The sequence below is a fragment of the Martes martes genome, assembly GCF_963455335.1.
Source record: "Martes martes genome assembly, chromosome: 4".
Classification (NCBI taxonomy): domain Eukaryota; kingdom Metazoa; phylum Chordata; class Mammalia; order Carnivora; family Mustelidae; genus Martes; species Martes martes.
The window spans coordinates 189,255,403-189,269,457 of NC_137891.1; the positions used below are offsets into that span (position 1 = coordinate 189,255,403).

At 69.5% G+C, this 14,055-nt stretch overlaps 1 protein-coding gene across 1 annotated transcript in view; it reads left to right on the forward strand.

Annotated features, from left to right (window-relative positions):
• The window catches only part of MEGF6 (multiple EGF like domains 6), a gene marked incomplete at its 5' end in the record, with an annotated part of 86,900 nt that overhangs the window by 65,602 nt on the left and 7,243 nt on the right, over positions 1-14,055 (forward strand). Inside the window, 23 exons of the mRNA XM_080799913.1 lie at positions 512-634; positions 1,590-1,712; positions 2,057-2,194; positions 2,655-2,774; positions 3,082-3,204; positions 3,650-3,832; positions 4,059-4,190; positions 4,764-4,892; positions 6,255-6,383; positions 7,117-7,251; positions 7,328-7,462; positions 9,694-9,819; positions 10,246-10,377; positions 10,474-10,602; positions 10,714-10,845; positions 11,327-11,455; positions 11,547-11,675; positions 11,876-12,004; positions 12,410-12,538; positions 12,795-12,923; positions 13,157-13,285; positions 13,394-13,522; positions 13,788-13,916. Of these exons, the coding sequence (XP_080656039.1) occupies positions 512-634; positions 1,590-1,712; positions 2,057-2,194; positions 2,655-2,774; positions 3,082-3,204; positions 3,650-3,832; positions 4,059-4,190; positions 4,764-4,892; positions 6,255-6,383; positions 7,117-7,251; positions 7,328-7,462; positions 9,694-9,819; positions 10,246-10,377; positions 10,474-10,602; positions 10,714-10,845; positions 11,327-11,455; positions 11,547-11,675; positions 11,876-12,004; positions 12,410-12,538; positions 12,795-12,923; positions 13,157-13,285; positions 13,394-13,522; positions 13,788-13,916 (3,021 nt within the window). The remainder of the gene's footprint in view (positions 1-511; positions 635-1,589; positions 1,713-2,056; positions 2,195-2,654; positions 2,775-3,081; positions 3,205-3,649; positions 3,833-4,058; positions 4,191-4,763; positions 4,893-6,254; positions 6,384-7,116; positions 7,252-7,327; positions 7,463-9,693; positions 9,820-10,245; positions 10,378-10,473; positions 10,603-10,713; positions 10,846-11,326; positions 11,456-11,546; positions 11,676-11,875; positions 12,005-12,409; positions 12,539-12,794; positions 12,924-13,156; positions 13,286-13,393; positions 13,523-13,787; positions 13,917-14,055) is intronic.

A 14,055-nucleotide genomic window follows, 5' to 3' on the forward strand; every position in this document is an offset into this window, starting at 1 on the left:
TGTGGGCATGTGGGACCCAGGCCCTGGCCCTACCGGACGGGAGACGCAGGCAGGGCCCCACTCTGCATCTTGCTCTGGGGTCTCGGGGTTGCCTGTCATGGGAGGAGGAGCTTTGCTGATGGAGACGGTGGGGCAGGCTCGGGGTCTGCGAGATGTGGAAGTGGGGGGCCGTGCTGGGATGAGGCAAGTACTGAGAGTGCCCCCCAGCACACACACAACTGGCCTCGGGGTCCCAGGCCGGAGTGAGGGTGGGCCTGAGGGCTGAGCAGTGGGGGGCAGTAGCAGGGGGCCACAGGGCTGGGGGCTGCAGGGCTCCTTAGGTCTGAGTAGGAGGAGGCTCCGGAGGACTTGGGGTGTCTTGGAGGTTCCCACATTGGGGAGAGGGGGACCCCCGCTGAGCCCATTAGACTGGAGCCCCCAGGGACAAGAGCACTGGTGGGGGACCCAGGAGAGGCCTGGATACCCCAGATCTGCTGCAGCCCGTGTCTTCACCCTGGTCCTGTGACCGCAGGGAGGAACCCGTGTGCGGAGCGGAACGGCGGCTGCTCGCACATGTGCCTAGTGCGCCGCGGCCTCGCCCACTGTGAGTGCCACGCGGGCTTCCTGCTGGCGGCCGACCGCAGGTCCTGTGAAGGTGAGGCGCCCCCCAACCTGGGCCCCAGCCGGGCTCTGCACCCCTCTTTGGGCGGGGGACGGGGAGGGGACAGGGACACGCTCAAGGAACCCGAGTCTCACTGGCAGAAGCAAGCGGGAGGTCTTGGGCGGCTTCTCAGTGGTCCTGTTATCAGCTTCGTGGTACGTGGTCATCAGGGAAGGGGGGGGGAGGCCGCGGAGAGGAGGCAGGGAGCGTCACTGGAGCCCCGGGAGCTCCCCGTGCGGCCGGCTTCTAGATGTTTCTACGGCTGTCGTTAGCATGCGCACGGAGAGTCGTCCCTGGTCCCAGCTGGGCCCTGCTTGCTTCTGCTTTCTGGAAGGTGCTCCTTCATGCCTTGCTTCGGGGGTGCGGGCTGCGCGGCCGGCCGCGTGTCTCACCCCGTCATAGGAGTGTGGGGGGTCTTCCGTGCCCCCCATCACTGTCGGGGTGCGTCCAGGGCAGATGGTGGCCATCTCCCCAGGCTGCAGCGGGCTCAGCAGGAGACCAGGCTGAGGGTCAGCTTCACCCCGAGGGACCTCAGGGGGTGACCAAAAGCAGTGCTGGGGATCGGGCACTCCCAGCCGGTGCTGCAGGCGGGAGGCTGACGATGGCCCCTGGTGTCCGCGGCCCCTACCCTTGGGGCCGGCCTGAGACCTGGCCTGGTGGCGGGGGCGGCACAGCCGAGGGAGGTGGGCTCAGACGGACCCCCTTGCCTGATGCAGCTGGTCCAGACCTGTGCCCTCCTCGCTCTGAGAAGGAGCGTGGTTCTGACCCCGAGGGCTGTTGATGAGAACGCCGAGCGCCGGAGGGCATCTTGGGGAAGGAAGTGGGGAGAGAGCCCTGGGTCTGAGCCCTGACCCCCACTGGGACCCCTCCACCCTGAGGCCTCCAGCAGGGGCCGCACCTCCCAGAGGCCTCCGTCCCGAGAGCCCTCCACTCGCTCTCTCCCGTGCAGATGTGGACGAGTGCGCCACAGGGCAAGCCCAGTGTGCCCACGGCTGCCTCAACACCCAGGGCTCCTTCACGTGCATCTGCCACGCCGGCTACGAGCTGGGCGCTGACGGCCGTCAGTGCTACCGTGAGTGGACGGCGGGCAAGCGCAGGCACCCCAGGCTGTGAAGGGACCTGGAAGCAGTGACACAGGTCCCCAGACCCCGCGGGCACTGGCGTGCGGGGCCGGGCCAAGGGGCTGAGCTCTCCGGTCATCTAGGGGCAGTGCTGGGTGTGGGGGCTGAGGTGGGCCCAGGGCGGCAGGGGGTATGTGTAGGGGGGTGGGGGTTGGGGCGGAACATTCCAGAACCCACCCAGCCCAGGAGCTGGGGGCCACCCATTTCCTGATAGGATGGGGCCTGGGGGCTGCAGGCTGGCTGCCGGGTTTGGGGGTACCCCTTCCCACGTCCCTGCTGGGGGGTCTCCCGGCAGGTATCGAGATGGAAATTGTGAACAGCTGTGAGGCAGACAACGGGGGCTGCTCGCACGGCTGTAGCCACAGCAGTGCGGGGCCGCTGTGCACCTGCCCCCGCGGTTACGAGCTGGACGAGGACCAGAAGACATGCATCGGTGCGCAGTGGCATCCTGCCCACAGCCCCCCACCCCCGGGCCGTGCCTCAGCGGGATCCTGCGATTCCACAGCTCCCGCTGGGTCCCCTCCCCGTGCTGCTCGCTCTGCCGGGCGGGGGGCTGGGTGGAGGGTGGGCCCTGCGGAGCACCTACCCCCGCACCCCACTGGCCCCGTGTCACTGAATGCCCCAATTGCTGGCAGCGGCACCTGCGGCCCTGCAGGGTGTGCGGGTCCTTTCTTTGGGGGGTGCTGCTGCGAGATGGACTCCCCAGCGTGCCGCGGCCCCCAGTCTAGCTCCCACAGCTGGCAGGGCCGCCCCAGGGCCGCGGCGTGCGTCCCATGTGTCCCTGGGCCGGGGCGGTGCCTGGATGCATGGGAGTGTGTGCGGGGCCTGTGTGCTGTGGACGTGGGAAGGCACGCATGTGGGCAGGTGCCACGGCCCTGGTGTGTGTCCCGCAGACGTGGACGACTGTGCGGCCTCCCCGTGCTGTCAGCAGGCCTGTACCAACAGTCCCGGCGGGTACGAGTGTGGCTGCTACGCCGGCTACCGGCTCAGCACCGACGGCTGCGGGTGTGAGGGTGAGTGGGCGCGAGGGGGGCTGAGTGGGCGGTGAGAGGGGCCTTACCCGTGCCCCGCCCCAGGGCCCTGCTTGGACACCTGCTTCTGCAGGGCCCTGCCACCTGCCTGTGCCCATCCCCCCACACTGGTCCATCAGGCGCGGGCTGGCTGGCATCTGCTGTCATCCTGACGCTGGGCATAGGACGGCCGTGGAGGTGGCTTCCCGGAGTGGCTGTGGCCTCAGTCCAGTGGGTGGGGGCAGGGTAGGAGGGCCCTGTGTCCCCAACCCCAGAGGATAGGCCCCCGCAGCCCCGGGTTTGTCCGCAGATGTGGACGAGTGTGCGTCCGGCCGTGGCGGCTGTGAACACCACTGCACCAACCTGGTGGGCTCCTTTCAGTGCTCGTGTGCGGCCGGCTTCCGGCTGGACGAGGACCGCAGGGGCTGTGCCCGTGAGTCTCCACCCCTCCCCACAGCGACCCAGCCCTCTAGCACCCGCTCCGGGTGCCCCTCCTCTTCCCTCCCACCTCGGGAGGCCTGGGGCAGCAGGGTGGGGGAGGGGCTGGCCATCCGCATCCTCCAGGGCAGGCGGCTGCCCAGGGGGTCCTGGGTGGTCCAGCTCCTGCCCTGTGCAGGTGACACAAGGGACGGAGGACAGTGTCCAAGGGGAAGAGAGCTGCCGTGCCCCCACCTCCCCATCCAGTCAGAAGGGCAGCCGGGATGCCCCCTCGCCACCATGCTGAGGAGGGGTGCGGCAGGGGCTGCGGGGGGGAGACCAGGGGGTGGGGCTCAGGCTCTGAGCCGCCTCTGGGCACCAGCCCTGAGGGCCAGGAGAGTCCGGTACCAAGGAGGACAGGGGGGTGACAGGCGCTAAGGGGCCTTTGTGCCCCCTCCCAGCCCTGGAGATCCCCGAGGTGGACCTGGACGGCCAGCTGCCCTTCGCGCGGCCCCTCCCACACGTCGCGGTGCTCCAGGACGAACGGCCTCCCCTCTTCCAAGACGACTATGTCGGGGTCCAGGAGGAGGAGGAGGCGGTGGCGGCGGAGGTCCGGGGCGAGCACACGCTGATGGAGAAGTTTGGTGAGCAGCGGGACCAGCCGTGCAGCTTCTGCTCGCAGGGACCGTGGCCCGTGCTCCCTCGGCCCGGCTGTTGCCCGCCCTGTGGTCTTGGGCTTGGGGAAGAGCCCGGTTGTGGTCTCACTTGACCAAGGCTCAGAGAAGGTGCTGGGTTTGCCCAGCACACGTGCAGCTGAGTCTGGCTGGACTTGGGCCCTGACGTGCCCCCTCCTCCCCGGTCCGCCCCCAGTCTGCCTGGACGCCTCCTTCGGCCGGGACTGCAGCTTCACGTGTGACGACTGTCAGAACGGGGGGGCCTGCCTCCCAGGCCTGGACGGCTGTGACTGCCCCGAGGGCTGGACCGGCCTCATCTGCAATGAGAGTGAGGCTACGGGGCTGGGGCGCGGGCGTGATTTCTGGGACCTGCGAGCAGCCACCCTGGGCAGGGTCCCGGGGACAGGCAGGGCCTGGCGGCTGTCCCTCGTGGGGGGTCCAGGGCAGGCAGGCCAGCAGCTGAGGCAGGGAAGGACGTCTAATGAGGAGTAGCTGGGGGGCCAGTCCCATCCCCGTCCTGGGTGCGGCAGCCACCACCCAGGCCACTCGGCAGGAGGGCAGCTGGCGTGCCTTTGAGACCCGCTCTCGCAGCCCCGTCGGGTGACACTGGGCCAGGCATACGGTGCTGGTCAGTCTCCGGGGCTCTGGCTGCTGAGAGGCCCGCTGAGAAGGTGGACGTGCTGGAGGTCAGGGGAGAGGATGTGGCCGTCGATTAGTGATGTCTGCCTGGGGTGGGGCTGGGCCCGGGGGCTCGAGTGCAGCAGGTGGGGGCTCTGGGCGGGGGCTTCTGAGCTGGGCAGCTCGCACCCCGGGAGCGTGTCTCAGTGTCCCCGGAGGGGCTGTCGGGACCAGTGTCGTCCTGCAGGCCGGCGACCCTCACGCTTCACCGTGCCCCCTGCAGCTTGCCCTCCGGACACCTTCGGGAAGAACTGTAGCCTCTCCTGCGGCTGCCGGAACGGCGGGACCTGCGACCCCGTGACGGGCGCCTGCCGCTGCCCTCCCGGGGTCGGTGGAGCCCGCTGTGAGGACGGTGGGTGCAGCCCCGCCCGGGGCCCTGGAACGTCCCCGGGTGGAGGGGATGGGACACGACCTCTCAAGCGGTCTGCCCACTTTCCCCGGGCCGCCTGCCTTCAGGGAGCGGGGAGGGGGGCGGCAGCAGCGTGGCGAGAGCCACGTGCCTTCTGTCTGTCTGCTTCTCCTGGGGCCCAACCGCAGCCCGTGGGAAGACTCGGCAGAATAGCACTTCTGCCGTGGGGGCCCCTGCGAGGTAGTGAGCTCCCCGTTCCTGGAAGCATTCGAGTAGAGCTGTTTGGCGGCCGGGTGGGATTTGCCTGGGCCCAAGGCTGCATGGGACAACCCTGCTGTCCCCTCGAACTGTGAGGTGTCTGCATGTTTGGAGGAATTTGTGGGTCCCCACAAGGGTCCCAGGTGACTGATGCTGTACCTTTAAGACTGCAGACCCTTAGAATTCCGCCTCTTTGGTGGAGGCCGTAGCCAACAACAAGCTGAGAACTTCCCGCTCAGCAAGGGGGTAGTTTCAGTTCCTGGAACCCATCCCTGGGGCTTCGGGATAGCGGCTTTGCGGGGCCGTCCTCCTCCCACCTCTGGTCAGACCTCGAGGCTCCTCCGTGTCACTGCCCTTTCCTTGGAAGCCCGCCGTGAGCGGGCAGCTGCACGTGTGGGGCCACGTCCCTCCAGCCCCTGCCTCTGCCTTCCCCTGTCCGGCTCTCCTCTCCTTCCTCTTTTAAGGACGCTCATGGATTAGGATAACCCAGGGGGGTCTCACCTGCAGATCCTGGGACTTAGGCGTGGACGTATTTCGGGGCGATTGTCTAGCTGCCCGTGGCCCTTCAGGAGGCAGACCTGGGGCAGGACTGAGCCCGAGGGAGGCGCTTCGGGAAGGAAATCCAGATGCCCTCTCCTAGCCTGGGGCGCCCTGGGCTTGGTCCCGGGATGCTGGCCTGTTGAGCCTTCTCTGGGGGCTGGGGGGGTGCTGGGTGACCACCGAGAAGTGGACGTCAGGATGCAGTGGGTGGGTTGAGACACAGGGTTTCAGGGTGAGGTCTTTGTGCGTCTCCCACGCGTATGCTCAAGAATGTGCATGGCTTTGCGCCCTGGGCCGTCCTCCAGACCACAGACGCTGGGGAGACAGGCCAGCTGGGGCCGATGGCCATATGCATGGCTCATCTTGGGTCTGCCCTGTCCTCGTGGTGCCCTTGTCTGCCCCCTGGGCCCCTCCCTGTCTGGGATGCAGAGTCCTCAGGCGCTGGTGGCCCTGCCCAGGGGGCCTGGGCCCCTCCTAGCTCCTGTGCTGGGTACGGGGCCCCTTGGAGTATCTCCACGGGTGTGGGACGCGTCCAGGTGGGCACTCAAGAGGCCCTGCCTCCCGCAGGCTGCCCCAAGGGCTTCTATGGCAAGCAGTGCCATAAGAAGTGCCACTGTGCCAACCGTGGTCGCTGCCACCGCCTCTACGGGGCCTGCCTCTGTGACCCGGGGCTCTACGGCCGCTTCTGCCACCTGGGTGAGTCCCCTGCCCTGGCTGCCGGTGTCCGGGGGGTGGGCGATGCCGCCACAGCGGGCCCGCACACTCCCATGCTGCCTGCACCCTGGCTCGGGAGGGACTCTTCCTCTGCGGAGGGCAACGCAAGGCTCATCACGGTCCCCCGGCTGGGACATGGGCCCCAGGGACCCAGAGCCATGTCCTCCGGACTGTGCTGGGCTTCAGGGTGCCTGGGGGGGCGTGGTCCCCGGCCTTCTGTCGCCCCCTGGTCCCACAATCGGGCTAAGGGGTCGGCGACAGCTTGGGCAGGGACAGACCTCCCTCGGAAGCTTCTGGGGACAGGGCCCACCTTGGCTGTTGGAGTTTGCCAGCAGCAGGGGTGAGTCCTAAATCCCCAGTGGGGCTCCCTGAATCTCCGGGGGTTACCCAGGAGGGTCACCCGTCCCTGGTGGCTGCGGGGGGATGTGGGTGATGAGCAGATTTCATCTGGGAGCTCCGTGTGGTCCTCTGTAGAAGGGTCATTTAAGACGGGGAGGGGGGATTCCGAATCTCCTGGCTGGGAAGTGGCAGGACCCAGGGCAAGGGCCTGGACTCCGCAGAGACCTGGTTTCTCATCTGTGAAACCAGCGCGGTGGTCCCAGTGGCTGGGGCGGGTGGTGCCTCTCTGCGTGGCTTTCGGGGGCTGGAGACCAGGAACCCGGGAGGGGCTCACGCACGCAGGTAGGCAGCCCCCGTCTTGGTTCTGTGGGTGCAGCCTGTCCACCGTGGGCCTTCGGGCCCGGCTGCTCCGAGGAGTGCCGCTGTGAGCAGCAGAACACGCTGGCCTGTGACCGGAGGGACGGCAGCTGTTCCTGCAAGGCCGGCTTCAGGGGCGAGCGGTGTCAGGAGGGTGAGTGCAGGGGTGCGGGGTGGGGGGGCCCCGGGCTGGCTGACCCTGCAGGCCCCTCTCTCCTTGCCCCCTGCAGAGTGTATGCCGGGCTTCTTTGGGCCTGGGTGCCTACAGGCGTGCACCTGTCCTCAGGGTGTGGCCTGCGACCCCGTCAGCGGCCAGTGCGGGAGGCTGTGTCCGGCCGGCTACCAGGGGAAAGACTGTGATCAAGGTCAGTGGCTGGCCCCAGCCCCCCGGAGTGCTGTGACCAGGACGGGAGCCAGCCAGGCCGCCCGGCCCCACCCTCGTCATGCAGCGGTGACTTTGCACTGGTTGGCCTGTCCCTGTGACCGTGGTCTGGGTTGCTGGGGCAGGAATGGTCTGTGCACCCAGGGAAGGGGTCGCCTCCTCCAACGTTGTGTCCTCCCTGTCCCCCCCAACTTGTTAGCTACAGTGTGCTCAGTGTGCTGGGACCCAGGGAGCCGGCCCCCTGTCCTGGTGGGCCTGAGTCTGTGGGACCTGGGCAGCTGCTAGAGCGCAGGCTCGGGCTGGAGGTCCAGCGCGGTGTGTGGCCTGTGATGAGAGCCGTCCGCACGGCTGCGCTGGCCTGGGGCTGCAGGGTGTGTGTGAGCAGAGTGGTGGGCCCGGCTGGAGGGCCCGGCTGGAGGCCCCGGCTGGAGGCCCCGGGTTCACACACCGCAGGCAGCCCTAGTCCTGGGGCAGCTCCGGCCCCACTCACAGGGTGCACAGGCCCCCCATGTGCCACTGGGGCCTCCTGTGGCACATGGTGCGTGGGCTGTCTGCCCCTGCTGGCCCCAGGTGGAGGGGGACTCCCCGGGCCTCTGGGGTAACTGGTGAGAGCATGCAGGGGGGGGCTGGCTCAACCTTCCCCTAGCATGGCCTGTCCCCTCTGGGGAACAAGAAGGGGACCCTGGGGACCCAGCCTGAGCTGAGGGGTCAGCATCTCCCTCTGAGCCAGGCCGCGTCCCTCAGAGTGGGCGTCCTGGAGACCACAGTGATGACCCTGTGCAGGAGTCTCGGGTCCCAGAGGTCCAGGAGGGGTGTGTGGGGGCTCCTGGGAACCCAGCCTGGACCCGCCAGCCCAACGTGCACCCCAAGGGGCTCGGTGGTGTCCGCCGCCCTTTAGCAGCTATCCTCCTGTCCCTGTGGCTCTGGTGAGTCTCGGGCTACCCACCCGGGCCTCTGACTCTAGGCCTTCTCCGCATCCCCACGGACACTCAGCGGAGCACTGGTCACTTGAGCACACGCAAGCACCCGTCCCCCAGGCGGCCCGCAGGGAGCTCTCCCTGGAGACGCGCCCATCCCTCCCCGACCCTCTCCAGCGGCCCCGACCCCATTAGCCGAGGGCTCCCAGGCACCTTCCGGGCTGCTTTGTCTTCTCCGGTTTTCCTCTTTCCTCTGACAGCTTTCCGTGCCCCAGGGACACCCCGTGGGAAAGGCCACACGTGTTTTTATAGGAACGATGGCTCCCCACTGTTGTTGGGTCTGGAAAGATTTACCATCCCAAATGCCTGTCTGCCAGGCTCCCCGCGGCCGGACAGGACGGTTTCAGCCTCTGCCATGGGGCCTCCTGCTCCCCAGTCCCCGCTGTGCAGGAGCCCGTGTGCCCTGCTCCAGTCCTGCAGATGGGCCCGTGCTCGGTGGGGAGGGACCAGGGGCCTGCAGGACAGGGTTCAGGAGGCTGCTGTGTCCTCCGTCCCCAAGCTCCCTGAGCTCCCTTGGGTGCCTGCGGGAGGCCCCAGGGCCGGGACTGCATCCTCTACCCCAGGACTCTCTTGATCCTGGGGGCTCTGATCACAGCGGCTCCCTCCAGGGGCTGCGCCCGCCTTCCTGGGCAGGGTTGCCTGGGTTTCCCCGTGGGGCAGGCTATGTGCAGGGTGGTCGGGCGAGAGGCTCTGCCCCCCCCCCCGCCCCCCAGCCCATGCTTCGAGGCAGCCCTGCTGCGGCACAGAGCCCCTGGGCCGGTCCTTCTCGGAGACCCTCTTTCCTTGGTCTCCACTCTTCCCCAGGGTCTCACTGCCCCTCTGCTGGGCAGAAGAGGAGGGGGGCCCAGGCCTCCAGGTCCTCCACACCCTCTGAACGTGCCTGGCTCCCATGGCAGCCGCCGTCCTGCTGGGACAGGGCCACAGCTGGGGGTAGAGTGCTGTCTGCAGACCCCCACCTCACCCCACCCCACGCTCTGGGGATCTGAGATGGGGGCAGACTTGTCCTCGGCTGGGTGGGGGGAGGAAGGAGGGCGGAGCTGCTCCCGGCTTGATGCGGGGTGCTCTCCATGCACGGTCAGCCCAAGCAGGCCCCTCCCGGCCTGTGCGCCCCAGGCTCTGCCTGCTCCTGGGATCCCCATGGTCACCCGGGGGACCCTGGCTGAGCCCAGCAGCCCTGCTGGGGCCGGGGGCGGCTCCACAAGGGGGTGGCTGAGGTCCTTCCTGTCCCCTCCTGCAGAGTGCCCGGGGGGGACATTTGGCGTGAACTGCTCGGGCTCCTGCTCCTGTGGGGGGGCACCCTGTGACCGGGTCACGGGGCAGTGTCTGTGCCCCCCAGGGAAGACGGGGGACGACTGTGGGGCAGGTGAGTGGCCGTGGTGTCCTGTGATCCCCTCCCCTCCCTGTGCCCGCAAGTCTGGGGGGGTCCCAGCCCTGGGCCTTGTTTGGGGGTCCCGCAGCCTACAGACCCCAGGCCTGTCCTTAGCGGCTGAGAGCCCACGCCGGACCACCCTTGGGTCTGCGCTGGCCTGGGAGCACCGGGAACCTGTCCGCGCGCTGCCAGCCTGGCCTCTCTGGGCCTGTGGTTTGCCCTCCAGGCTGCCTGCCCGCTGCCTGTCCTGGGGCAGGGTCTCCTCTTCTGGGGGTGGTGCTGTGCGGCCCAGGGAGGGGTTGGGGGTTCCCATGACCTGTTGCTCCCCCTCTCCTGGGCTGTGACGCAGGGTCAGCAGCCGAGTCAGATGGGGCCAGCGAGGCCCTAGGGGATACTGATTGGCTGGGGGGCGGGGTCTAGACTGTCCCGAGGGACGCTGGGGGCTCGGCTGCCAGGAGATCTGTCCAGCGTGTGAGCACGGTGCCGCGTGTGAGCCTGGGACCGGAGCCTGCCTGTGTCCCCCTGGTTACACGGGCAGTCGCTGCCAGGACCGTGAGTATGGGTCCCCCGACCTGCAGTACGTAGCCCCGGTCCTGCGCCCCCGCCGCCCCGGCTGAGCCTCCCCCCCCCCCCGCCCCCGGCCCGCAGCGTGCCCAGCAGGCTGGTTCGGGCCCGGCTGCCAGATGAAATGCTCCTGTGCCAACGATGGGCACTGTCACCCGGAGACGGGACGCTGCAGCTGTGCCCCTGGATGGACCGGCCTCAGCTGCCAGAGAGGTGGGCGGCCCAGGGCTCAGGGTGGGGGGCCGGAGGGGGGCCTGTGGCGGGCCTGGCCGCGGTGCCTGCGCTCGGCTGGGCCTGTGCGGGCTGACCAGCGCTGTGTTGCAGCCTGTGACGGCGGGCACTGGGGACCCGACTGCAGCCAGCGCTGCACCTGCAGCCCAGGCCACGGGAGCTGCGACGCGGTCAGTGGCCTGTGTGTGTGTGAGGCCGGCTACACAGGCCCGCGGTGTGAACAGCGTGAGTCCTGGGCCGCCCACAGCCGCACGCCCCACGTGCATGCACGCCCACACGCCCACGCACGCACGCAAGTACCAGCCGCTCTGGTCCCGCCCGTCTGTCTGCGGGACAGTCGGAGGGTCTCGCTCCCTGAGCTCCCTCAGCTCCCCATGTCCCGTCGGGCCTGGGCTCCCCTGCCACGTCCCCCCCCGCCCCCCGCAGCCTACCCTGGTCTGTAAGGTCACCTGGAGGATCAGGCAGGGAGAGCAGGGACCTGGCACCTGGAGGAGGGGAGGACCGAGGGCCATGACCTTCTGCATGTGTCCCTCACCGCCCCCCAGGCTGGGGCAGCTCCAGAGGCCATGCCTGGGGCTCCTACCTCCCTGGGTCGGGGGAGAGTGCCCCACGGTCCCCACCCTCGGCAGGGATGACAGAGGTGCAGGCGTGTCTCAGTGGGTCTCCCCTACTCTGGCTGACAGTGGGCGGGGGCTGCATGTCTTAGGGTGTCCCCAGGGCCACTTTGGGCCGGGCTGTGGGCGGCAGTGCCAGTGTGAGCACGGGGCAGCCTGTGACCACGTCAGCGGGGCGTGCACCTGCCTGGCCGGCTGGAGGGGAACCTTCTGTGAACGCGGTGAGCTGGGGCGTGTGCCGGGGTGGAGGGCGGACCCCACCGCCCCGGACAGGGCCCATCACAACCACCCCCGCCCCTCCGCTCTCTGCAGCCTGCCCGGCGGGCTTCTTCGGCCTGGATTGCCGTGGCATCTGTGACTGTGCCGCCGGGGCCCCCTGTGACTCTGTGAGCGGCTCCTGCCTCTGCCCTGCCGGCCGCCGGGGCCCCCGCTGTGCGCAGGGTGCGTGAGGCCCAGGCGGTCCTGGGGGCTCCAGGAGACGGGCCGGGGCCTCCTCCTGGGTGTCTGCAGCTGCCAGGTGGCCGCTCAGAGATGCCGTTGGCCATGCTGAGAGGTGCTCAGGCCAGAGGAAGGGAAGCCTGCCCAGCTGCCCCAGGTCTGCGCAACCCCTCCGGCCCCTGACGGTCCCCTCCCTCCTGCAGCCTGCCCTGCCCCCACCTACGGGCTCAACTGCAGCCAGACCTGCTCCTGCTTCAACGGGGCGTCCTGTGACCCCGTCCACGGACAGTGCCGCTGCGGCCCTGGCTGGACGGGCCCCACCTGTCTGGAGTGTAAGCCCACCCTCACCCCAGGAACACCACCCCCTCCCCGCCGTGGGTCACACAGGGTCACGTGGGCATGGGATGCCGGAGGACGGGAGACTTGGCAGGAGCGGTAGGCAGGGGGGCCGGGGCCTGTTGTGCCCCCACGGGGCACCTGGCACGATGAGGGGGAGGGCGGGGAGGTGCCGAGCTCCCCAGGGCGGGGTTGGTGGGCCCAGGGTGGCCTGGGGTGGGTCGTCTTAGCGGCAGCCCTGGGAGAGGTCCTTCCCGTGAAGTCTGGTGCTGGGTTTTGGGGGGACTGGAAGGTGCAGAGCCACCGGGGCTGCCTCTTGATGGGGGCGAGGCGTGGAGCCCGCTGGGCCGGGCCGGGTCGGGCGGGGCTGCTTGCTGTGAGCTGCTCCCCTCCTCCCGCAGCCTGCCCCACGGGCTCGTACGGCGACGGCTGTCAGCACACCTGCCTCTGCCAGCACGGGGGCACCTGTGACCCCATCTCCGGCCACTGCACATGCCCTGAGGGCTGGGCTGGCCTGGCCTGCGAACAGGGTGAGCCTGGGTCAGGCAGAGGAGGAGGGGGATGAGGGGAGGGCCGGGGGTGTGCCCTGAAGTACCCTGGCTCACCCTCTGCTCTCTGGGGGCAAGGGGGGCTTTCTGCGGGTGGGTCTGCGCTGTGACCCTCCCCCAGGCCCCTTTCCTCCTCAAGGACAGGGGCCCGAGGCTCTGGGTGTGGGAGGCATGGGTGGGGTGGGGGTCTCCTGGGCCCCGGCGGCGTGGGGCACTCCTGGGGTACTGTGCCCTGCAGAGTGCTCCCCGGGGCGCTTCGGAGCCGGCTGCGAGCACAGTTGCGGGTGTCTCAACGGCGGCGTCTGTGACGGGCGCTCAGGCCACTGCCTCTGCCCCGCCGGCTGGACCGGGGACAAGTGTCAGAGCCGTGAGTGGGCCGCATTGGGGGCTGGGGTGCAGGGGGTGCCCAGGAGGCCCCACTGGTCCCGTCAGGGGGTGGCCTCAGCCTCGCTCCAGGGTGGAGGGCCCCATGCGGTGGTCCCTTGGCAAGTGGGGTCAGGGGCTGCTGTCCAAGCTCCCAGGGGTCCCCTGGGGGAGGGGTGGGGGGGCGTCTGGCTCTGCTCGCACCCGGGAGCCTCTGCCTCGTCTCACCCACCACAGCCTGTGCTGAGGGCACGTTTGGGGCACGCTGTGAGGAACGCTGTGCCTGCCGGCGGGGGGCCGCCTGCCATCACGTGACGGGGGCCTGCCTCTGCCCCCCGGGATGGAGAGGCTCGCGGTGCGAGAATGGTGAGCCCCTGGGCCCCGCCAGCACCCTTGGGTGGGGCAGTTCTTGGCATGGGGATCCCTCTGGCTGCCCCAGGGCTCCCCACCACCCCCAGCACTGGCTTCCTGCAGCCTGCCCGCATGGCTGGTTCGGAGAGGCCTGTGCCCAGCGCTGCCGGTGCCCGCCCAGCACTGCCTGCCACCACGCCACTGGGGAGTGTCACTGCCCACCAGGCTCCATGGGTCCCGGCTGTGAGCAGGGTAGGTGACCCCACCCAAGGGGACAGAGCTGCTGGTCACTGACGCACACGGCCCCCAAGCTGCACCTGAGACCTCCACGCAGGGCCAGGACTGACCTCTCCCGCCCGCACCCCAGCCTGCCCACCCAGCCCCTCTGGGGAGAGCTGTGGACAGAAGTGCCCGCTGGGCTGTCCTCGGAAGGGGCTGCTCATCCCAGGGCTGGGGGTGGGAGGCCAGGGCGCCAGGCCCGGCCCCCGGCCTCTGGCACCTGCCCCTGTCCCTGCAGGGTGCCCCCCGGGGCGGTTTGGGCCTGGCTGTGAGGAGCGCTGTGGGTGTCTCCATGGGGCCTTCTGCGACGCAGCCACCGGGGCCTGCCTCTGTCCTGCCGGCTTCCTGGGGGCGAACTGCAGCCTGCGTGAGTGGCGGGGGAGGGAGGGTGTGGCTTCTCCCCGGGCCTCGGGGGTGGGGGGCCCAGCCAGCCTGGGGGGAGGATGGCCCCCTGACCGTCTGTCTTCCTGATTCTCCCACTATGCTTGGTCCCAGGCCGGGCTAAG